Source organism: Halichondria panicea, chromosome 17 (genome assembly GCF_963675165.1).
Source record: "Halichondria panicea chromosome 17, odHalPani1.1, whole genome shotgun sequence".
Lineage (NCBI taxonomy): Eukaryota > Metazoa > Porifera > Demospongiae > Suberitida > Halichondriidae > Halichondria > Halichondria panicea.
Genome location: NC_087393.1, coordinates 4,409,849 through 4,433,192, shown reverse-complemented (window position 1 = coordinate 4,433,192; position 23,344 = coordinate 4,409,849). Strand labels below are relative to the sequence as shown.

Below are 23,344 nucleotides of genomic sequence, written 5' to 3'. Positions count from 1 at the left end.
TCTGTGTGAATATGCCTGCTTGGCAAGCTTGGCAAGCCCTTGTTAATGCTAGTAAACAAGGGGATTAACAAGCTGGAAACTGGCAATCAAGTTGCTGTGACATCAGTTTAGGAGGGCGGCTAATCCATGATACTAATTGGAAAGCTGTGTAATTGTTGCGCATGCGCACACAGGCAAGTTTTTCACACCAGCATACTGAGAAACCAAAACCATACTGATAGCTGCTACATTTAAAATATAGCTGAGTATCTGTGACCATGAAGCTGCTGGTCTGTACCTCCTTGCTGTTGTGCTCCATGGTACTCTTGGTGGAGTGTTACTCTACTGGTGCTCCAGAAGGAACATGCAACACTCTCGCTCCAAACCCCATAAAGCATGAAGCAGGTCTCCAAACAATACAAAGTCCTTATGTCCTTGACATTGAAACCTTCACTGATGGCAAAGGTGGCTACCATTACGAACCTGGAAAAACTTATCGATGTAAGTATAGAGTACAAGTGAAACCAGAATAGCGAGGCCATATAAGTCCACCATAGATACATTTCAACTGACTGATGTTTTTGCCACACAGTGACTCTGCTTGGAGTGGACCAGCATCCTTTCAAAGGGTTCTTTGTGGAGGCTCGAGCGATGACAGCCAATGGTAAAACAGCGGCGGCTGGGAAATTCAGCGTGATACCAGGAGACTCAGTGAGCAGACTCAGCAGTTGCTCTGTCCCTACCGTAAGTACAATGTACACGGTCTTACTATTTACACAGTAAATACCTACTCCGCTGTGTTTAATGGCTGTCAATTACTACGTGTATATATATAAAACACACTCTCAGTGGCATAGCCAGTATTTTGAGAAGGGAATGCTCAAACTGATTAAGCGTAGGCACTGAATTTGATTGAATTTCATCTAAAAAAAAGGTCATCACTTTTCCTCAGCAGTTAGCATGCGCATCAGATGGCCCTGCCCACATTTCAATTGAATGACATCATTCTAGTAACTATGCGTGCGGTATTGCAGAATAGATTGACAGATCACTGTGATTCAAGCTAAAATCAACTCGATAGAGCACAAAAGGGAGGGGGGCTCTAGCCTTGTCTCAGCCCCCCACCCCTCTGCCTACGCCACTAACTCTGCACTGTATATTGCATACCTCAGTCTCTTGGTTACAAAATACAGTGCTTCCACCCACAAAAGTTACTTGGAAAAGCCCCATACAACTTCATATTGATCCCAAATTGTTTTATTCAAGGGTTAGTTTATTATCTTGCATGAATACCATGCTATTAAGTACAGCTATATTGAATTTCCGTGAGTAACCTAATCCATTGGTTATAACTTCCAATCCAGCTGTACATGTGTGAGCTAATTGACCACTGGAATAGAGTGCATATTCCATAGAAATAGCTAATGACCACTGGAATATGCACTCATGTGTACCCACCAATCTGAGATCTGAGATGCAGGTGCATGAGTATCATTCAAAGTTGAATGTTGAATTTAGTACTCAATACTCAGACCATGCACTAAACCAAACCACAAACTGAGTCTAGATCTAGGTGGCTGTACTGCAGTGCCTGTCACTTCAACAATCAACTTTGTTCACCTATACTTGAAAATCACTGCATGACTGCATGTACCATGCATGCATGCTTTTATTGTTTGTGTATATAATTATAGGATGGGATCACACACAAATCTGCTGTGGAAAAGGTAGCTGTAACTTTTGAGTGGACTGCGCCTAAACCGGGAGTGGGAAGCATTCCGTTTGAGTAAGTAATGGAATCATGTGATATTAGCAAACTTAATTCATTGAGTCTATCTCTGGTGAAAATAGGTTTTCAGTTGTTCAAGTGAAGAAGATTTACTGGGCACACCAGATGACTGCTTTGATCAAGCAAAAGCCAAGTAAGTCTGTAGTGAGACATGCTGATTACTTAATAATTGTGTTAATTGGATCAGGTTACTACCATGGAAATCTATCTGAAGTCATATAAAGTTGTATCTTGTTTTTAAGCAGTCGAACAGTGATCACTTAGAATTCTAGTAATTGTGTTAATTGGAAGCCATTAGATCAGGTTACTACCATGGAGTTGAATTCGTTCTCCCACAAAAGTTGTTGGTCCCTGACACATGCATTTATTCATTACAGCTACCCCAGTCGCCATCCGGGAATCTATCTGAAGTCACAAAGTTATATCTTGTTTTTAAGTAGTCGAACAGTGATTGTGTTCTGACTCCGAGAATAAATATGAGCAGTAATACGTATAGACTCATAATTGTTGCAAATATAAGACTTTTAAACTTATTGTTTGTATGTGTCTAGATTGATTAACTCCGGTCCGGCTTTAGGACTTTTTTCAGCTGTCCAGGAACTCTAGGGCACTATAGCCCCAATTCTAGTAGACTCCTATATAGCATGCTCTACAGTGTATCTATAGTTCTTGGAGCTCAGTCTTAAGATAGGCGTGACCATCCTCCCCACGTGGCAGCCCACATGCACTATGCGTATCACACCTCAAGGGGTGTCGGCACGAACTGTTGACTGCAAGTTCACCCGACCCCAATGCAAAAGTTTGGGGAGGGCGTGGCCAAACTATAGACAGAAAAGGCAGAAATATTCTAAGTAAATCTACTTTTCCTGGCCTTAGTCAGTGTATGGAAATACTTTATTTGATGATGGTCATATAACTCTCCCACACACATGCACACACATTCAACAGGTGCCATCAGTGCATCAGTGCAATCACTATCTGTGGATAAGATGACTCTGCTTCAAGCTATAATTGCAAAGCTTTTGACAAGAAATTAAAGAAGAGTAATCACACTAGCGTTACATGGAATTTTCTAGTATATATAGTAATCAGCAAGGGCCCACCTTCGGTGGTTGATACGCCCTTGGTATCAGTTAGGAACTTATGCCTATCTAGCTGGCGCTTCTGTAGTAGATGAACAATTATTGTTTGCAGTTGGGTATCTATAACGACTCTATATACAGTTGTACCAAGATGTTAATTGCATTGCAATGCAATGCAATTAACATCTTGGTACAACTGTATATTGGTACAACTGTACATCTTGTACATATCTGTACTTATCTGTATTGTACATCTATCTGTACATCTGTACATCTTGTACATGTACAACTATACATCTATATTGGTACAACTGTATAATTATTGCAAATCCAAGAATACCACACACGCATGTTTTGATTTTCTAGTTTAGTTCTTTCAGATGGTCATTTTTGAGGCCGTTTTTGACAAATACAAAAAACATGTATAAGGTGGAGGAAAATGGTCCGATAAATGAAAGAACTCCTTCTATAATCTTTCAAGAGTTTTGACTATAAATGGTAAGAAAATTGTCGTTCGAAGTCAAAGCATAAAAATTAATACTGAAGCAGTTTGTTAAGACGATCTTTCCCATTGTTTCGATATATATAACTATAGTAGTATACTGAGTATGACCATATAATTATATACATGTACAACAGTATAGACCTGATCTGAACACGTCACAAGAGAAAACTCACTTATCTGTCCTGTGAGCTTGTCAGTGCATCATAGAAAAAGCTCTGGAGAAGTTGGAGAAATCCAATTAGTGACCTTAATTAGCTATAAGGTCTTGTGGTTCCAGCCTCCTGCCTCTGATATAGGTGTAGTGTGTCAGGTGATTCATGTCCCCCATGTTCTGCAATGGAGGACTCAGGATATCCTTATGACTTATTAATATCATCACTAACTAGCCACCTCTATTCAATGCATGCTCCAACATCCTGTGTGGAGTGTCAACAGACTGATTGAGGTAACCACTCCGTGCCAAGCGATTAAAGTGAATTGCACTTAATATGCATTGTTTGTACATTTATATGGATAAACATTGTTTTTGGACCTGCATGATTCATTATGGATAAACTCAATCCGTACTAGCATGTACATCATGCATGTAGCACGCTTGGCTCCAATATGTATATGTACATGTATGTGCCTGCATGTCAGTGACTATTGTCATTGTCTACTGCCAAATGCAGTCAGGATCGAACTGTACGTCAAAGAATATAAAAGTGAGTACATCATGATCATGAGGGCAATCAATTGCAAGTTGGTTTGAGTGAAATGAGCCACATCAGTCCAAGTAGAACATTGAGGTATGAACTTAATCGACAGCTGTATAAATACACTATAGACCTATATACCGTCTTTCTTCTAATTACAGCACCACTCTAATAGAAGCACCAAGTCTACAAAACAGATTTTACAATTGAGCGTCAAGTAACTTCTGCTGGCGCCTTCCTTAGTTAATTATTATAACGCGGCCTTTACTGAACCGAGGCTACATGTACGACTGATCTATCATGTGATAGCCAGCCTCGTGGAAACAGCTCTACTAGTACTCTACGTTCTATTGCTAAGCCCCACTAATATAAGCACCAAACTAGTTTTTTTCTTCTTCTATTTGTGCGCCACTGGAAAATCTTATTCATTTTTAGTTGGTGCTGTAAATAGAAGAAAAACGATTCATATAGTTATAGCCTCCTTTCGATTCAGTTTATCAATTTGTATGAATACGTACCTTCGGTTTCATAATTAGTACTATCAGTGTGTGTTTTGTAAATACTGCACATTTAGTTGCAAATGTGCAATTATGCATGTGCTGTGCATGACTAATTATGTTCTGTGCATGACTCTATATCCTGTACATGTGTGACATAACTGCAGCTGGCTAAGGGCTGCTCTTTCATATAAGGGCCTTAAACCTGCAAATCTTCAGTACTTCTGTGCAGACCAGACTGAGTGAGTAAAGAGCTTCTGTTGTATATTTTAGGTGAGTATACATAGACCAAGCATGTTATAGCCACATATATAATTAATTATGGTCACTGTATGTAGCATGTGTAGCTCTCTCAATTTATAAATGTGTTTTGGTGAACTACATGTATCTTTGCTTTTTCCTTTGCAGATTGATCTCAATATCCTGTTGTGAGTATGAAGTTGCTTATCTGTGTCTCCTTGGTAATGTCCTCCATAGGACTGCTTGTGGAGGGTTTGTCTACTGGTGCACCTGCTGCTGCCTGTGATAGCCTCTCCCCCGACCCAACTGCACATCTAGCCCAGCCACAGACCACCAGTGATGTCCCCTACACCATTAGTCTCATGCCCTTCTATAATGCTAGTGACAACACTTTTACGTTCTACCCTGGAATGACCTACACCTGTAAGTTGAGGATCTCATATATGCACTGAAAGTTCCGTTCTACTTGTGAATTGTATTAATAGTGAACTTAATGCAAGTTTGCATGCAGTATATAGTACAGCCCTGCTGGCTGTTCATGGTGTAGGTACCTGAAAAAGCTTCCACTTTTGCTTTCTTTTTGTAGTGGGGATCACTAATGCTACTAGTGGAGCAGCCGCTTTCAGAGGATTTTTTGTGCAAGCAAGGCTGATGAGCGATGATACTACTCGTGTTGGAATCTTCGGTCCAACAGGGCCAGTGGCAAACCTAAGCAGACTCAGCAGCTGTCCTATTATGACAGTAAGTGGATCAGCAGTTTAGCTAACCGCTGATGCATGGCCTAGCTTATATCGGTAGGAGCTTTGTTCTAATAAGCTATAATTATGATCCTTGGATCTGAGACCAAATGTATTTTGCACTCTTCAGGATGGAATCACCCACAACTCACGTGTTGATAAAGACGCCATGTATTTCACTTGGACAGCTCCTATGGGTTACACTGGAAGTATCAGATTTGGGTAAGTAACTTATTGAGAAAACGTTGCTAATGTTAAATGTATACTACCGTATTACTAGAATGTTTTGCGAGCATCAAACATTTGCGAACTTTGCGATGGTTGATCAATTCGCAACAATAATTATTACTTGTAAATACACACGATTCTTGCCAGAACGCAATAGGCAAAGAGTCAAATTTGTTGCTGATTTGGCTCATTCGCAAAGGTTTTTCACCTGCAAAATATCCTAGTAATACGGTAGTCCCCCCTAACCTAAAAATATATAATTAGTGCTGGCACATGATCTCCAGCCAATCAGCTTATCTAAAAATAGTCAGGTGACCATGCTTTAAATAAATTAAGCAGTGGCGTAGCCAGAGGGGGGCAGAGGGTGCTCCAGCACCCCCCTCTGGCCTCAGACTCTGCTCCACAAGTTCATTTTACTAACTAGCTAAGCTAGCTAGCTGATATGAGATCGAGAGTAACTAGAGCTCTATAATTGCACGATCAACTCCACCTCTAACTATCTAGCTCCACCTCCAAATATTCATTCCAGTCAGTGCACATGCGCAAAGCCACGTGCTGAGCAGACCAAGGTCCCCCACAGAGTTGCAGACTGTTTGTTAATGTTCAGCAGCTATCACCATCATCATCATGAGTATTTTTCCGTTGAGCCCAGTTTTCACAGAGCAGCACTGCAACTGCAAGTGGCTTGCCACCCTGTCCTACTAATTCACAAGCAGAACCTGGTTAGCAGCTGCATGATTTAATTGTCACAACTCAAAACAATGCATTTTATAGGATATCTTCAAATGAAGATGTGGCTTAACCACCAGTACCCTCAAAGCAGCAGTACCCTCATTTCTTTAGCCAGATTGCGTTAGAATCAATCTCAGAGCATGTAACAACAAAAATTTTCTGGGGGAGTGCCCCCACCCCCATTGGTAATTCGTTCATCAAGCACCCCCCTATCTCAAATCCTGGCTACGCCCCTGTTAAGTGTGCTCTAAATTGTTTTCACACTGCAGGTTTGCTATAGTTCAAACACGGAATACTTACTGGGCCAATCAGCGAACGGGAGTGGTTCAGCAGGCTCCAGGAAGTAGTGCAAGTAAGATCCTTTCACATTGTACTATAGGTGGCCTGGCAGTGCATTCATGCGTGGCTTGTATGCCTAGAAATGTGATTGTTCCCAATAATTGGATATATAATTATACCCTCCCCCACACCCACACCCACACACAGCTGGCCTCACTGCTTCAGTGACCATCTGGGCCATTGGAATCGCACTCATTGCTGCACTCAAGCCGTTCTGAACTGGAGTAGTACGTATACTGCAACTGAGTAGTTGAATATTCAAATTAGTTGTGATCATTATTACGATACTGAAGCTGAACATTCAAATTAGTTGATCATTACCGCATTGTCTGTGTATACATGCATGCAATCATGTAATGTACGCCATGCTGTGATAATGCAAAATTTTCCCAACAAATTTATTATGATTATGCAAAACTTTTATTGGTGTGTGTAATTGTACTATATAACACGCTATATACATGTATACGGTATTATGTAGATTCTACTGTCTGCAAAGATTTAAAGGCGTGGCTTCCGGTAAGCAGTCATTCCGCGAACATTGTGCAAAAAATGCTTTTAGAGGCTAATCCACGAAATATAAGTGCCTCGAAAATTTCCTGCTATACAGTATCTACAATGTCCATTTTTGTTAAGTTATGCATAACGATGTTTGATTCTCATGGCAAAAAATGCTGAACTAGGTGAATTATGGATTAGTTATAATCATGTTTTACGGCAAAATATTCGTGGTTTTCGTGGTTGAAGGTATGACCACGAATATTTTACCCACGAATGAAGCGACCTTGCCTACCTTTACCTGCAGGCAAGCAGCAACCACGAAAATAATATCCATGAAATGACTAAATACTGCTCAACCACGAATATTTTGTCCCCCGAAAATTACCCGCTATACGGTATGTCTATGTCTTAATTATTATGTCACATTTTTGGGAAAACTTCGATTTTTATGGGCTCATTTTCAGAATAATGGGTGAAAAAAAGCAAAATTTATCAGGTCAGATCTCAGGGGCTGATCTAGGACAAAAGGATGAGGAATTACACAATTCTGTAGTGGGTAATTTTTGTATGAACTGCGCAATTAAATACTCGTACAGCTTAGGATAGTAACATTGAACCTATATAATGATGCTCTACAATGCGAATAACACCATATGAACATAGCCCGCTGTATATGGTAGAGGCATGGCGATGCAACATAGCACATCATCACAGGCCAACACTAAACATAAACAATTAGTAAGCTTTCACTTTATCACACTTTGTTGAATAGATAAATAGATCTATTAAAGTATCGTATATTCAAAATTAAGTCATCCAGCCATCTCAAAAGTGTAGCTTGAAGCTGGTGCTTTTTGAAAACTAGCTTGAACAGGGTTTTCAGCTTCATGATCAGCAATAAAACCTTCATACCCACTTAGCTAGCTAATGTGTTTTAATTCTCAGATTGATGCAATAAAGCTCGAGCACACATTAAAGCACTTAGTGTGATATAAATATTACGTAATGTATATATATCATCATAAATTTTATAAACAAAATTATATATGCTACTGGAGTTTGCAGAATTTTTGCAACATACGTACAGTAAAAGCGTAGAGCGTTATACGCGTTCCTTATAATTATGTGTACACAGTGTGGTCGATCTGTTATGAGCAGTTCCCATAATTACATAGATCTAGTACTCACACTTTTATTCGTGTATTGCAAAGATTCTACAAACTCCAGAACTCCTCAATTTGCTCTGACAACGCTTCAGCAGGTACGTACTAATTGTGAAACTGATGCATGTACGATGTGACAGCTATGACTCACCCACACTTGCTTATATGCTATTAATAAATGTGGAACACCTTTGAGAGTGCTCTGTTTATATAAATAACCCCTTTTATATAACAGGGTGTCATACAGGGGGAGGGGAAAGGGGGATATCCCCCCTTTGGCTCCAATCCACCACCCCTTACTAGTTGTATGACTGAGTGTTGTCCCCATAGCCGGCAATGTTACATACTAACAGTTGACCTTTTTTTTAGCAAAATGTTCTTAAAAGCATACCTTATTTCCCCCCTTTATTTCAAAATCCTGTATGACACCCTGTATATAATTATACAAATTATTGTCCACATCAGCATTTCAGTATGCCAGCTGGGAGATATAATGATAAATGCGCTCCATGGCTGAAAAGTTTTACTACATCTTTACAACACTGATGCCAAGTGGGGTATTTATTAACAAGTATGAAACCCCATCAGGATCAAGTACCCATAAATATAATAGGCTGGTTATATATAAAGCAGGCGGGTTATTAGTATAATAATTATAGCTGTATATGTATGGCCACCGTGCATGCATACACCAGGAAACTTTCAGGCAATTCGTTGCATTTTAAGCTGCCTCGTGTATGTTATATAATCTGTTGTATGCAACTTGTTGCCTGAAGTTGATCCATGGTCAACTTCAGGCAACATATTGCCTGAAAGATACTTTATCATTTATTTGTCACACTAAACCACACTATACCTATGCTGTCATATAATTATCTGAACACGTATATTTGTGAGCGGCAGAGGTTAGCGGTCCATTCAGATCAATGCATGCATGGACAGGACCGTGGACCTGGTCCGATCAGATCTAGTGAACTGATATATTTGTCTGAAGAGATACCTACTTTCACAATAATTATACAGCCCAAGAATTAATTTTTGTATCCATTTTCCGATTCAAATGACCCCTCTTTTTCCTTAGTGTTGTAACCAGTATAACCATGCAGTTGTAACCAGTAGAATAGAGCTAATAGCAAACAACACACTTTTAACTACCAGTTTGGATACAAGCTCATAGTACAAGTATTGTTTAGTGAGGCGAGTTGCTTGCTGGTTGCTTGCAAATTTGCGGCAATTTGTTGCTTACGCCGGAATTGTTAGCCTCCTTCACAAGACCTCAGTGCATGCGGCCTGGAATCGAGGCTAACGAATTGCCTGAAAGTTGCTTGGTGTATATTAGCCTAGGAGTCGACCTAGCGTTCAATTGGAGACGGATCGGCCTGGGAACGAGGCTAGGTGTATATTAGATACAGCACAAGGATTTTCATGCTATAATTATGTGTTTTGTAACGACCCCTTACCAAATCATGTATCGAGCGACCATGTAACACGGAAGGGACTGTATGACTTTTATTACACACTTGTTACCTTGACAACATGATATAAATACTCAAGTTGTAGAACTTGGGGGAGTATACAAATTGGTACAACACTCAAAACCAAATTACATAATGTTCACGGAAGTGTACAAATTTGTACAGGTTTACATTCCAACATGTTACTTTAGTCACATTTACTCCCTCCAGATCTACACAGTGAAACGGAGAGCTATATACCCAACTCGAACTTGACCTGTCTTTTGTTAAAACAGGAGATTTTGTTCAGATAGGAAGCCAGTAATTGGTGAAGTATATTGAAGTTGGATCAACTTGAAAACTCTGGGATCCATTGCATACTAAGTTACAGTCATCTTTCCCGAGTGAAAACCATGCAGTGACACGTTACTCCACTAAATAAGACAGTATACTTTATGTGTGTGTTCATGTGTTAGAAACATATTTTTATTTATCTTCACAATGCAAGTACTACACATATTAAAGGTTGCAAATTGGCAAGTTGTGTCAATTATTAATTTATATGTTGTCTTTATATGCATATCATAAAAGGAAGGCTTCATAAAGTGTCTTTATAAAATTATATACACATGCAAAAAGATGTCTATAGGAACATGCAAAACAAGTACATTTATTGCTATATATATGCATGCATATATGTAAACCGATCCTTGGCCCAGGACTTCGCCCTCGTCCTCGGAGGTTTACTACCATACAAATTGTGATGTACAAATTGTAGTGGACAATTAGCTAGTCTCAAATACCCGCCTCAACATTTCAGACACATACTTGTTCAAGGTCATTGAAGGGTCATTGAATAAAAAGTGCATTGATTATTTTGTGCTCAAATAATGCAATTGACAATACAATCACACTGCTAAACAAACATTTTGCTCTCTCTGTGGCGTGCACAAATATTGTGGTTGCTGTGGCAATGATGGCAACATGCAGCTGTACCCAATACGGAGTGCAGACTCTGCAGAGTTGCTCATGAAAATGGCGGAGACAAAGGCAAAAGAAGATCACACTGAGGAAATGTGTCTAGACCAAAATGGTGAGCATGCATATTTGTAGCCTCATTCCCAGGCCGAGTTGTCTCTAAAATAACGATAGGTCGCCTTCGTTCTTTCAGTAAAGAAATCGGCTATAGCATGTTTGTTAGCTGGCTGTGCTGATTATATATGAACGCATATGATTCTTTAATTTGCAGATGAAGTGAAGTGCACTTGCATTTGTTTCAAGGGCAAGAAGCACCCATTGTGCGTGGGATCTAACTGTCGAGTTAGTCTACAATGGTTTGAAGGGTGGTGACTTGTGTAGTGTATTGGAGGGGCGTTCCGTAATTAAATAATGTCAATGTCAATGAACTATAAACTATGAACATGTATGAGTAGTGTGTGTTAGTACATCCGGTACGGTAGCTTCAGTTGTTATAATTAATACTGTGTTAATTTGCTTGTTCTATTTGTGTGCCACTGTAAAATCATAATTATTGTGTTGCGCTGTAATTAAAAGAAAGACGGTTCATAGTAGAAGGAATAGCCTCCTTTCGATTCAGTGTGTGATTATCAATCAATTTTTTTGTATGATGATTTGGTTTCATATATTAGTACAATCAGTGTGTGTTTTGTATAAATACTGCACATTTTATTTAATAAGAGTTGTTAATATGCAATCATGTGCTGTGCTAGCCTCGATTCCAGCCGTGAAGAAAAAGGCGGCTTGGTATACCTTGTATGCGCATGCGCGTACATTACCCCAAAAAGGGGGTAATCCGTGTATTTGTGGATACTGTCAGTAAAATCATAGAACCGTATACTATTTGTATTCTGACGTTACAGTCCGTTACATAGTAGAAGTATTGTGCAAAGATGCCGACTGAGTTCTTATGCCCTTTATTGTATCAAGCCAAGTCTCTACTTAAAGACACTCTACACTGTAAGGCCACAGGTGTTATAGAATCGAGGCTAGTGCTGTACATGACTATATAGTACCAAGAGTTCATTATGAGCTCTTATACTAGTACTTTAGTTGTGTGCATGCTATGCATGACTCTATATCCTGTATAAAATTAATTATGTGACATATAACTGCAGCTGGCTAAGGGCATGCTCTTATAAGGGCCTTAAACCTGCAAATCTTCAGTACTTTTGTGCAGACCAGACTGAGTGAGTATAGTAAAGAGCTTCTGTTGCATTGCATTTTAGGTGAGTATACATAGAATAGCCACATATATAATGGTCACTGTATGTAGGATCAGGAGTGCATCTTCATGTACTCCTGATAGGATGTGCAGCTCTCTCAATTTATAAAATGTGTTTTGGTATCGTTGCTTTTTCCTTAAACCCGCATGACTTCTGTGCTGACCAGACTGAGTGAGTAAAGAGCTTCTGTTGTATTGCATTTTAGGTATTGCATGTATATACATGCATAGACCAAGCATATAGCCACGTACAGTATAAGTTACTGTATGTACAGTAGTAGAATGTGTAGCTAGCTCTCTCAATTTATAAATGTGTTTTAGGTGAAAAATGTTCATTAGCTAGCTTTGCTCTTTCCTTTGCAGATTGATCTCAATAGCCTGTTGTGAATATGAAGCTGCTTATCTGTGTCTCCTTGGTGATGTCCTCCATAGGACTGCTTGTGGAGGGGTTTTCTGGTGGTGCACCCGCGCAGGCCTGTGATACCCTCTCCCCCAACCCAACTCAACATGGAGCCCAGCCACAGATCAGTGATGTCCCCTACGCTATTAGTCTCATGCCCTTCTATAATGCTAGTGACAACTCTTTTACGTTTTACCCTGGAAGGACCTACACCTGTAAGTTGAGGATCTCATGCACTGAAAGTTCCTTTCTATACTTGTGAATTGTATTAGAGAATTATTGAACTTAATGCAAGTTGCATATAGTATAGTATGGTACAGCCCTGCAGGCTGTTCATGTTGTAGGTACCTGAAAAAAGCTTCCACTTCTGCTTCTTCTTTTTGTAGTGGGGATCACTAACACTACTAATGGAACAACCACTTTCAGAGGATTCTTTGTGCAAGCAAGGCTGGTGAGCGATGATACCACTCGTGTTGGAGTCTTCGCTCCAACAGGGCCAATTGCAGACCAAAGCAGACTCAGCAGCTGTCCTATTGTGACGGTAAGTAGATCAGCAGTTTAGCTAACCGTTGATGCATGGCCTAGATTATATCGGTAGGATGATCCTTGAATCTGAGACCAAAATGTATTTACTCTATAATCATTTCAGGATGGAATTACCCACAACTCAGCTAGTGATAAAGAGGCCATGTATTTCTCTTGGACAGCTCCTCTAGGTAACACTGGAAATATCAGATTTGGGTAAGTACATGTAGCTTAATTATTTGCTCATGTTAAATATGTATACCGTATATATAGCGGGGAATTTTCGAGGGGTGCAAAATTTCGCGTTTTTCGAGGGTAGAGTATTTAACGCGAAAATTAAAACTGGAATAAACTCAGTACAGTTTGGCAGATAAAATTGGATTATACTTAAATAGAGAGCAGAATGACTCATTATCCTTCATTATCCTTGAAACAAGAACTGCAAAATTTAAATTATTAGATTCGAGGTAAGGTCGTTTTAAGCCGCGGCTATTTCCCGGAATACAGCCACCTCGCTATTCCGACCAAGCTGCACTGTCCCAAGGGTGACCGGATTAACGAGAGTCGACTGTATAGTTATAGCAGAGATTGAAGAGAGAGGGATATGAAACTTGATGACGTGTACATACAATCCGTGTTGCCCAAAATGGACGTAGCACATTGTCTTTACTGCAAGTTCTATGTAAAATCATGTAAAATACTTTGTGGGACTGTATATCTGGACTTGCTGCTACATATAGAACAAAGTTGATATTAAATGCAAGAGTGCCTAAACTGTTTTACATTGAGCACATAAGCTCACGTGATCTAGTTTCATGTCCCTTTCTCTTCAATCTCTGGTTATAGTACCCCTACGTCTAAAATACCGTCAAGAGTGTTAGTTTTCAGTATAATTATAGGGTGTGTGGACACGAGATCAACTTTCATGAGATCAACTCGCACGAGATCAATTCTTACCAGAGCAACTTTGCATGAGGTCAATTGTTAGTAGATCGGATGCCTGTTAGTTGAATTTTTGCAGCTGCCATTATACTGTTCGGTACTATACAGGCTGTTACGGCTGCATGGGTAAGAATTTGAAACAGCACCTGTAACGTACCCTATTATAACAAACACCTTCGGAGGACATTTCAGGCCATTATACAGAGGCAGCCTTTGTGTTGAGGGGTTGCTTTTGTACTAACGATGACTTTTCATTATTAAAATACCGTTATTGGTTCTGGGCTGATGTGATTGAAAGTAAATGTTTCCTGACTTCTTGATGATTGAGCCATTGCGAATGAGCGTGCATTGTGCTAAATCTATAGGCTGGGGCTTATTACTCAATACCTGCCAACCTTTGGCATGGGCGCACATGCACAATAGTAATTAGCTAAAAAAGTGAGGCCAACACGTTTAAAAAGTATTTCTGGATAAAAAAATTAGAGTTGATTTGAGTTGATTTCAGGAGTTGAGTTGATCCTTGATTCTGTGAGAGTTGATCTATTGACAGTTGACCTCATGCAAAGTTGCTCTGGTAAGAGTTGATCTCGTGGGAGTTGATCTCATGAAAGTTGATCTCGTGTGAGGCAATCAATTATACCTACTACTATCTGTTATCATTTTGTCACATTGTTTACACACTGCAGATTTGCTGTAGTCGAAACACGGATGAACTACTGGGCCAATCAGCGAACGGGAGTAGTTCAGCAGGCTCCAAGTACAATAGTTACTACTACTGCTGCTACTACTACTGAACCTGCTACTACTGCTGAACCTGCTACTACTGCTGAACCTGCTACTACTGCTGAACCTGCTACTACTGCTGAACCTGCTACTGTTGAACCTGGAATTAGTTCTGGTGAGATACTTCTTACTTGTACTATATGGCAGGAGTAGATAGAATAGAGTACCGTATAGCAGGTAATTTTCGTATAGCAAGTAATTTTCGTGGGGTAAAATATTCGTTAATTTCGTGGCGCAAACTGACCTCCACGAAAACGTAGGCGTAGTATACCGGAACGCATGGAATGAAGTCAAACGAACATTTTGTTGCAAAAAATCACCGTATTCGACTTTAAAACTTTTACCTCACGAGAATTACCCGCTATACAGTAACTCTTATCTACTCTTGACTATATGCAGACATGCATGCATGGTGTGCCTATAGCTATAATGGAAATAGTTCAGGTTTTCGCAGGTGTAATGTGATGATTGTTCCCACTTACATATGCCCTCCCCTACACACACACATGCAGCTGGCCTCACTGCTTCATTGACCATCTGGGCCATTGGAATCGCACTCATTGCTGCACTCAAGCCGTTCTGAACTGGAGTAGTACGTATACTGCAACTGAGTAGTTGAATATTCAAGTGATCATTATTACGATACTATAGTTAAACATTCAAATTAGTTGATCATTACCGCATTGTCTGTGTATACATGCATGCAATCATGTAATATACGTCATATTGTGATAATGCACATTTTCCCAACAAATTTTTTACAGATTATGCAGAACTTTTATTGGTGTAATAGGCTATACGGTAATAATTATAGCTATATAATTTCTGTAGATTCTACTGTAGTGTATAGGCTGTACAGCGCGACATTTTCGAAGCAGCACTTAAATTTCGTGGGTTGACTGCATGCTTACCGGAAGCCACGCCTTTAATTAATCTTGCATATTATCTAATGAAAGAACAATTTTCGTATGATTGCTACCGGCCCCACGAAACAGCGAAAATGTTGCACTATATGGTATAACCTTAACCCTGCATGCTTAGAGTACCGTATAGCGGGTACTTTTCGTTGGTGCAACATTTTTGTATGAACTTCCCAATTAATCCTTCACTAGCGTGTATCAGATTTCGAGGGGTACTGAAGTAATGTTTCGGTGATTAAACATCCGCGAAATATATACCCACTATATATCCGTGGTACATACATAAATCAAGAAGTAATGCATGCATCCCCTGCAGGTCATGATAATGTTAACAGAAGATGTGCATGTCCTACAAAGACAGAAAGTTACGTTAATATAATGCCAACTGACATATCTGGAGACTATATAGAAGATCCGTTAGTGATTGGTGGAAGAATGTGTTGAACAGATTTATAATGGAGAGCGAGAGAGTATAAGAATATTACAGGGCTGTGAATAAGATTTTGGATCGAGGCTAATATTATATACCTACCTTCAGATCCCGGTAACAAATTCAGACGCATAAAAAATTGGTCTTCTAGCAACCAGCTAGACTGCATGACTATTGCTATAATAATATAAATTCAGATTGACTGACAGTATAAATTGCTTTGATAGAGCGATCATGGTACAATACATGTACAGATAAGGAACTGCAACTCAAAACAACTACCGAAAACAATTTTAAGGTGCATGGTGGAAACTACTATTAGTATAGGCCCTGATAATTTATGTGAGGAATAAGTTTATAGCATAATAGATAATAGTGTCTAAAGAAACACTTGCACATATGCATGCAGGTACACATACTGCGCATGCGAAATTAACACACCCACACACATAATTATAGCCCCATTACTGTATAGCGGGTCATTTTCGTGGGGTCAAAAATTCGTTCAACTTGAGAAACGGTGGTTTTCGTGAGTAAAAATTTGGTTTAGTCTATAGTTGCCAAGCACAGCATTCCTACGTTCCGGTAGTCAGCTTGCCCACAAAAATTACCCGCTATACGGTATACAACCACACCCACACCCACACCTTTAAGTTACTTCTATTTGGGGTACACTTCACTTCTGTTATATATTGGCATTAATGTCTATTTTTTTAATGTTATGCATAACGATGTTCTCATGACAAAAAAATGCTGAAGGTGAATTATTAGTTATGTCTAGCTATGTTTCATAATTTTTATCAAGGGAAAAATCCGATTTTTTAGGGGCACATTTTCGGCGAGGTGTAATCTATTTCCGTTTTTGCCAGAACTACACAGCTAGAGCTAACTGACGCATACTAGGCTCAATCTAAATAGAGTACAGTACACGGTGGAGCAATTTCAAAATCAGTGAAACTTGCAAAGCTGAGCTAGAGTCGTTACAGTCGTTTGTGTCTGATGAAAGTAAAATGCTGAGTCAGCAATGAGCCCACCCACCCCCTGTACTCCCGCCTTAGCAATGAGCCCCACCTACCCCAGAAAGCTAGCTGTGTAGTTCTGGCAAAAACGGAAATAAATCACACTCGCCAAAATATTGGACAGTTTTTGTTCTAGTGACTCACAGCTCCAACTGCATGGAATCGACTTGGCCCATCCAAATGTTCGCTGGTTAGTAGTCCCATAGCCACCTATTGGTGTGTACAGTTAGTTAGATTTAGCTGACGATTATTGACGTCTGACGAAATTTGGTAGTCTACTCTAGTTGTAATCAACAATTACCTTCCATGCAGTGAGCTACAACCAATGTCATACAATAGGTTAACATGTTCAGGTAGAAGACACCTCATAGACCCTAGTAGAAATCAGCATATACGCTAGCCTGTGGAAATGCAAGGTATATATGATACTGTACTGTGACTGCTCAAGCCGATGTTTTAGGCTCAACATTTGAAGGGGGAAGTCATGTCTACAGATGGCATCCTAACACAGCATGCAGTTTCATCAAGGGAGTGATAGCGTGATCGAGAGTGTAACGCATCACCAGCTTTGAAGTCACTGCAGCTACTCTAATGAAAAACATGTAAGTAGGTATTATTATAATGAAAATCCGGAGTGTTAAATAAATGCACGTACCTCTGTAGTGGTAGGACGGTCTTGTGAGGTTATGTAGCAGTTAACTTCCTTCTGGGATAGGAAGAATGAAGGGGAAATCAAAGGTGCTGTGTCTTTGCTTTCTTTAGCAGCATTGATACGGCGACAAAGACGAAAGTTTGCGTCTATTGACATAATCATTGGATCCAAAGCATCTGCCTAACAACACAGTATTAGTGATAATCATAAAACACACCTACCTTTGGACAGGCAGGACATTCTTTGCTGGCACAAAAGACTGAAAGTCTACGTGACTGCTTGAATAACCTGTACAATGAATGTGCAACATGTTTGTGTACATGTTGACACTGAGAGGAGCGAGCACAAATCGACCTAATTTCCATATTTCAGGCATATGCAAGAAATGATTGTAGTGGGTAATCCGGCAACAGTCTTCACAATAGAAAGCAGCAAATGAACAGTCACAGCAGCGATTCTGTGCTGGGTTGGGACAAAGTACACACATGCAGCTGTCCAAATCGCACGGCCAAGCTATCTACATACTGAGTTACAATATGCTGCTGAATACTGTTCCAGGCTTCCAGTTGCCGGAGATGGTTCTGCCTGTGATTACGTCTTGGTCTACCGGTAGAACTCATGGGCTAAGGATCGCTTGAAACGTCGTCTTCCGTCATGACCATCCATACATTCATCATCTTCCTTGTGTACGTGTACCCTTGACGTCTGACAGTAATGTAAATTTCTTGGATCTCTTTCCTCTGCTTTTAATGAAATTCTGCAATTAAAGCTTGTTCTTCTTCTATTATACCACCTAGGCATGATGTGATGCAGCTATAGAGTCATTTAGCCACTGTGGATACTGTTTATTAGAATAAACCTCACGAAGCCTTAAGTGCTTGCATAGACACATTACGTGCATATTTGGAGTACTTGTATTCCTATGTAATTATTATGACATATATTTTACTGTAAGCATCTGCTGAGACAGAAGAGGAAGAGGGATTGGAAACGGAAGTATCCTCGTGTAACATCTGTTTTACCCACGGTTTAATCATAGATAGAAGAGGAAGACGGATTGGTAACGGAAGTACCCTCGTGTAACATCCGCTTTACCCACGGTTTAATCTCAAGGCTGTGTCAACAAGCCAAAGCTGGAGTTGGGGGTGGTCCGGCTAGCCAAGCTAATGCATGGCCTATCAGTTTTCTACATGCACACAGTGCACAATATACCATAAGCAAACATGCTCAGTCTGTGCAACTCACTCATTTTTAAAGGTCTATACCTATTTTAGCAGTTATAACCAGCACGCTTACACTAATTAGCAATACAAGACTATAAATAGCAGCTGTTCGCCTCTAACTTCACTGAAACAACTGTATGTGGTCAGTCAGTCATTAGCTAGTACTACACGTGGGTCATAGACTGGGCGTGTTATAAATTGTTGAAAGAGATGATGTCTCGAGGAAACACAACTTTCTTATTTTGAGCGAGTTACCCGGCAAAATAGCCTCGTTTATAGGGCGTAACGAGGTTTTACTACAGATTACTCTTTTAGTCTATCTATGATTTAAGAGGCTGTATCAACAAACCAAAGCTGTAGATGGGCGTGGTCCGGCTAGCCCAAGCTGATGGCCTATTTCTACACACTGTGCATAATAAACCACAAACAAATGTGCTCAGTCTGTGCAACGTAACTCACTTATATTTAAAGGTTTATACCCATTTTAGCAGTTACGCTTACACGTAACGTTTTAGCAATACCTGGTACAAGACTATAACTTTACTGGAATGTCCCTTTTTATTGGGTGTGAGTCAGTCATTATCAAGTACTACACGTGAATCACACTGAGTTAGAGTTGATGGAGTACAAAAGGGGAGGCTCTAGCCCCGTCATCCCCCCTCTGCCTACGCCACTGCTGCTGTATATGCATGCATGCAAAACAAGAAATAGGTAATGGTAGAAGGGGGCATCTTTTAGAAGAAGTACGGTAGATAGTTGGTACAAGGCACGCTTCCGCTAAAACACAATTTAGAAAGTCCGTTATAAGAGGTTCCACTGTATATTAAATTGAAGAATATTCAGAATGTTCACAAAAAATATAAATCTCACCAAGAGTTCGCAACTCCACCTAAACCGTAGTAGGCATTTCTTCCAACCTATATACGTCACAACCACATGCTGTTGTATAAACTGTGAAATCAGATTTGCAATGAATTACATAGTGATGATTGTGACAATTATCACTAATGTTATTCAGTATAGCGCGAAATTTTCGAGGGGCTTAAGTTTCTCGAATTTCGTGGGTTAGCAATCCTACACGAAAATTAAATCCAGGAAAATTGTTTTTTAATTATCTGCTATAACGTGCAAAGATTAAAAGGCATGGCTTCCGGTAAGCAGTCATTCCACGAACATTGTGCAACGAAATGGAAATGCTTTTAGAGGTCATTCCACAACATATAAGGGCCTCGAAAATTTTGCGCTATACGGTACAACTGCTAAAGGAAAGGCAATGAATAACATAGCTACTAATTTTGCCTTTCCTGCTAGTTGCGGTTACAACAGTGACGTGGATCAAACGGAATGCCTTTTGACAGTCTATTGGAGTTGCGTACTCTTCCTAATGAACTCTTAATTCTCACTAATCTCTTTGGTTGATCTATACAATATAACAAAGTATGTGAAATAGACATGTCATCGTCCATTATCGTAGTACACAGTCCTATGAGACATCTTACAAGGTACATAGCACAAACACTGATAACACAATCATTCCCTGTGGGGAGGGGGCGTTACTCATTGAAACACAAAACTACAATGATGCAAGCTGCGCTGCATGTGCTGCTTTGCTCAAAAACTATCAGGAGAGTGTTGTAATATTAGTTTGCTTTTAATAATGTAGTATTGTTGCTGCTTGCAATTGTTGACAATAAACGCAGAGGAGCTTATTTATGGAAACAAAGTCTATTGATCTTCATGGACTCTACAATGTAGAAGCAGGACCAGAGTTTCACTGTGAGTCAAACTAGCGAGAAAGCAAAATCGAGAACAGGCTATAGAAGGCTAGCTGTTAGGTTTTGTCGCATTGAAACCGTTGAGCAAGTTACAGCTGGAACACACGCACACACAGTCAGCTTTACCGTATCGCTCGTGCGCCGGCTACGCCTCGAGGCATACTAACAGCCATGCAGGGGGGGATCGAGGTACTTTGAGTGCTTAAGCACCCCCCTCTACTAACGCTTACTTGAAGCTCCAGTTGAGCTCAGCACTAACTTGTTAGCTGAACTAGCTATTTACCTAAGACATACTCTAGTGTTAGTAGCTGATTTATATACTATACGCGTTTTAAACACAATAATTACTTTGAGAGGGTTCTAGCCGATTCTCTCACTCAGAAAGGCACTTGCGTCAGGGAGGGTGAACCACCTGGTGCTTTACCATGTCAATGAATGCATGATTTTACTGCAAACGGACGAGGGGAGTTTAGGTTTACAATATAATACGTATATACCTGACTGTGAACTTGCAGTCCTTGTGGCATCACTACAGCATCTTGTTGCAGCCAGTGCACTTAAGCTCCTTACGGCTAGAAAACGATTTTTCCCAGTGTCCCAGTCGTCCATGCAGGTACTTTAAGAATTCATTCTCCAACCCTATAGTGTATATCACCCATGGGTAAACAAGACGGTAGTAACATATAACGTATGACAGTATATACATGTACGTATATACGTCAATCTGATACAAATAATATACGTGTAGACCAAAATAAGACTTTGTTTAGTCAAATAAGGGTGCCCATTCCAGTACTCACTTGACTACAAGATATACCCAAGACAAATTATAAGCCAAAGAGAGGTACGGAAAAGTGGACATAAACATAAATTCCGGTAAATTTTGCCATTATTTTTATCACATGTTGTGTGAACTTTCCTTAGTAGACTAACAGAAACACGGGTGGTGATAAAACAAGGAATGAGAAATGAGGAAATGAGAAATGAGGAAATAAGAAATAGGAAATGAGGAATGAGAACGAGAAATGAGAAACAAGCTGTTAAGCGCAGGCAGAGCAAGTCTGAAGACGAAGCTAGCATCTATACTGAGCTATACATGCAGGTACCTCCCGGTGCTCTGCCACCATACAGGCATACTAACTTATGTTCCTCTGTCAGCTGGTACACGGTGTGACACTCTACCTCTATCTACTTGTGTGCCATGTACGACTGGCATGGTTCAGACATCAGATCTACGTACCTACGTAACGGTACTTACATGTACTGTCCTACAGTCCCACAGTCCCAGACAATTTACCTATATGCGTGGCTATATATACTGGCAATATACATTCACCGATTTCACAATCCGGTAGGCAAGTGATAGTCAATGGACTGGACTCAATGTCAACATCTACATGTAAGCAACAGCAAAGAAACTTCCAAAACTGTTAACTCTTCAATCTATGGTCAAACCAAGCAATTTCTAATCTGCCAGTCATGTCGTAAAGCTGCAGGAAGTAATGACATTAGTACACTGTACTGGTATCATATCCAATCTCACTACAGGGTGAAGAAAGCAATTCCCATTACCATTCTCACAAGCAATGCCTATAGTGAAGGCTGATGCTAATGAAGAAAGCCCACTGTGCCATCTGAAGCGATGGTAAAATTTAATTCCTACAATGTGTGTGACAACCTGTACTGTGTGGAGGTGCCTATAATTATATACATCAGGGGCGTAGCCAGACTTTTGAGACAGGGGTTTCTTCAGAAAAATCAGCGGCCTGGGATCGAGGCTAGGTGCTGCTCTGATTATTGATTTGCAGCCACGTGTGAAAAGATGGGCAGGGCTGCATGATTTCAATTATAGGGAGCCCTGCCCAATTTTCAGCAGCTCCTGGGGGGGTTTCTGGGCAACCAGGAAACAATGGTAGCTACGCCCCTGTACATGAAACTTCTCGGTGCTACTATATATATTTGAAATACTTAGTCACCTACTAGCTTCTTGGCTGATATATATCAGTCATTACTTTTGTGCATCTATTATATTATTATAACAATGTCATAATTTGTGTATGAAAATTAATGCCCATGGTGATGATCATAACCATAAATTATTTCATTTTCTATTTCTTATTTCTTCATTTCCTCATTTTCTATTTCTTATTTCCTCATTTCCATTTCTTATTTCTCATTTCCTCATTTCTCATTCCCTGTTTTATCACCACCCCAGAAACACACATAAGCACACAACTATAAAAACACTCTAAGTTATTACACACACTTAGCATACTTAGCATACTTAGCTAGCTAATGAGCACACATTAAAGCACTTAGTGCGATATAAATATTACGTAATGTACATCACCACACATTTTATAAACCTACTAGAGTTTGCAGAATTTTTGCGTATAGAGCGTTATGCGTTCCTTATGGAATAATTATGTGTACACAGTGTGGTCTGTTTTGTGAGCATTTTCCATACAAGGAACACATTAGTGCATGCTCAC

General features: G+C 39.9%; 3 protein-coding genes across 4 annotated transcripts; all 3 read left to right on the top strand.

Annotated features, from left to right (window-relative positions):
* The first annotated feature begins 170 nt into the window (after window positions 1-170).
* LOC135351650 (reelin domain-containing protein 1-like) lies at window positions 171-2,984 on the top strand. Its single transcript, XM_064550714.1, has 5 exons — window positions 171-480; window positions 572-723; window positions 1,674-1,765; window positions 1,831-1,901; window positions 2,717-2,984. The coding sequence occupies exons 1-5, from the start codon at window positions 258-260 to the stop codon at window positions 2,803-2,805; spliced, it is 627 nt and encodes a 208-aa protein (XP_064406784.1). The 5' UTR covers window positions 171-257; the 3' UTR covers window positions 2,806-2,984.
* Window positions 2,985-4,695: 1,711 nt separating this feature from the next.
* Window positions 4,696-7,240, top strand: LOC135351649 (defense protein l(2)34Fc-like). The gene is made up of 6 exons (XM_064550713.1): window positions 4,696-4,820; window positions 4,956-5,210; window positions 5,374-5,528; window positions 5,655-5,746; window positions 6,754-6,836; window positions 6,971-7,240. Exons 2-6 carry the CDS (start codon window positions 4,982-4,984, stop codon window positions 7,039-7,041), a joined length of 630 nt encoding a protein of 209 aa, XP_064406783.1. The 5' UTR covers window positions 4,696-4,820; window positions 4,956-4,981; the 3' UTR covers window positions 7,042-7,240.
* Window positions 7,241-12,042: 4,802 nt separating this feature from the next.
* LOC135351646 (defense protein l(2)34Fc-like) lies at window positions 12,043-15,601 on the top strand. Of its 2 annotated transcripts, none has more exons than XM_064550709.1 (6): window positions 12,043-12,187; window positions 12,547-12,798; window positions 12,970-13,124; window positions 13,233-13,324; window positions 14,737-14,948; window positions 15,346-15,601. In XM_064550709.1, exons 2-6 carry the CDS (start codon window positions 12,573-12,575, stop codon window positions 15,414-15,416), a joined length of 756 nt encoding a protein of 251 aa, XP_064406779.1. In that variant the 5' UTR covers window positions 12,043-12,187; window positions 12,547-12,572; the 3' UTR covers window positions 15,417-15,601. The 2 variants fall into 2 exon arrangements, with proteins under 2 accessions (XP_064406779.1, XP_064406780.1); XM_064550710.1 differs by lacking the exon at window positions 12,043-12,187 and adding an exon at window positions 12,308-12,389.
* The last annotated feature ends 7,743 nt before the right edge of the window (window positions 15,602-23,344 follow it).

What these genes read in the sequence shown, in the direction of transcription:
- LOC135351650 (XM_064550714.1), top strand. Translation starts at nt 258, where the DNA reads ATGAAGCTGCTGGTCTGTACCTCCTTGCTGTTGTGCTCCATGGTACTC. An exon ending in GCAGTTGCTCTGTCCCTACC is followed by an intron (nt 724 to 1,673) that starts GTAAGTACAATG and finishes ATATAATTATAG; the next exon opens with GATGGGATCACACACAAATC. An exon ending in GTGGGAAGCATTCCGTTTGA is followed by an intron (nt 1,766 to 1,830) that starts GTAAGTAATGGA and finishes TGGTGAAAATAG; the next exon opens with GTTTTCAGTTGTTCAAGTGA.
- LOC135351646 (XM_064550709.1), top strand. Translation starts at nt 12,573, where the DNA reads ATGAAGCTGCTTATCTGTGTCTCCTTGGTGATGTCCTCCATAGGACTG. An exon ending in CCCTGGAAGGACCTACACCT is followed by an intron (nt 12,799 to 12,969) that starts GTAAGTTGAGGA and finishes TTCTTTTTGTAG; the next exon opens with TGGGGATCACTAACACTACT. An exon ending in TGAACCTGGAATTAGTTCTG is followed by an intron (nt 14,949 to 15,345) that starts GTGAGATACTTC and finishes ACACACATGCAG; the next exon opens with CTGGCCTCACTGCTTCATTG.
- LOC135351649 (XM_064550713.1), top strand. Translation starts at nt 4,982, where the DNA reads ATGAAGTTGCTTATCTGTGTCTCCTTGGTAATGTCCTCCATAGGACTG. An exon ending in CCCTGGAATGACCTACACCT is followed by an intron (nt 5,211 to 5,373) that starts GTAAGTTGAGGA and finishes TTCTTTTTGTAG; the next exon opens with TGGGGATCACTAATGCTACT. An exon ending in GGCTCCAGGAAGTAGTGCAA is followed by an intron (nt 6,837 to 6,970) that starts GTAAGATCCTTT and finishes ACCCACACACAG; the next exon opens with CTGGCCTCACTGCTTCAGTG.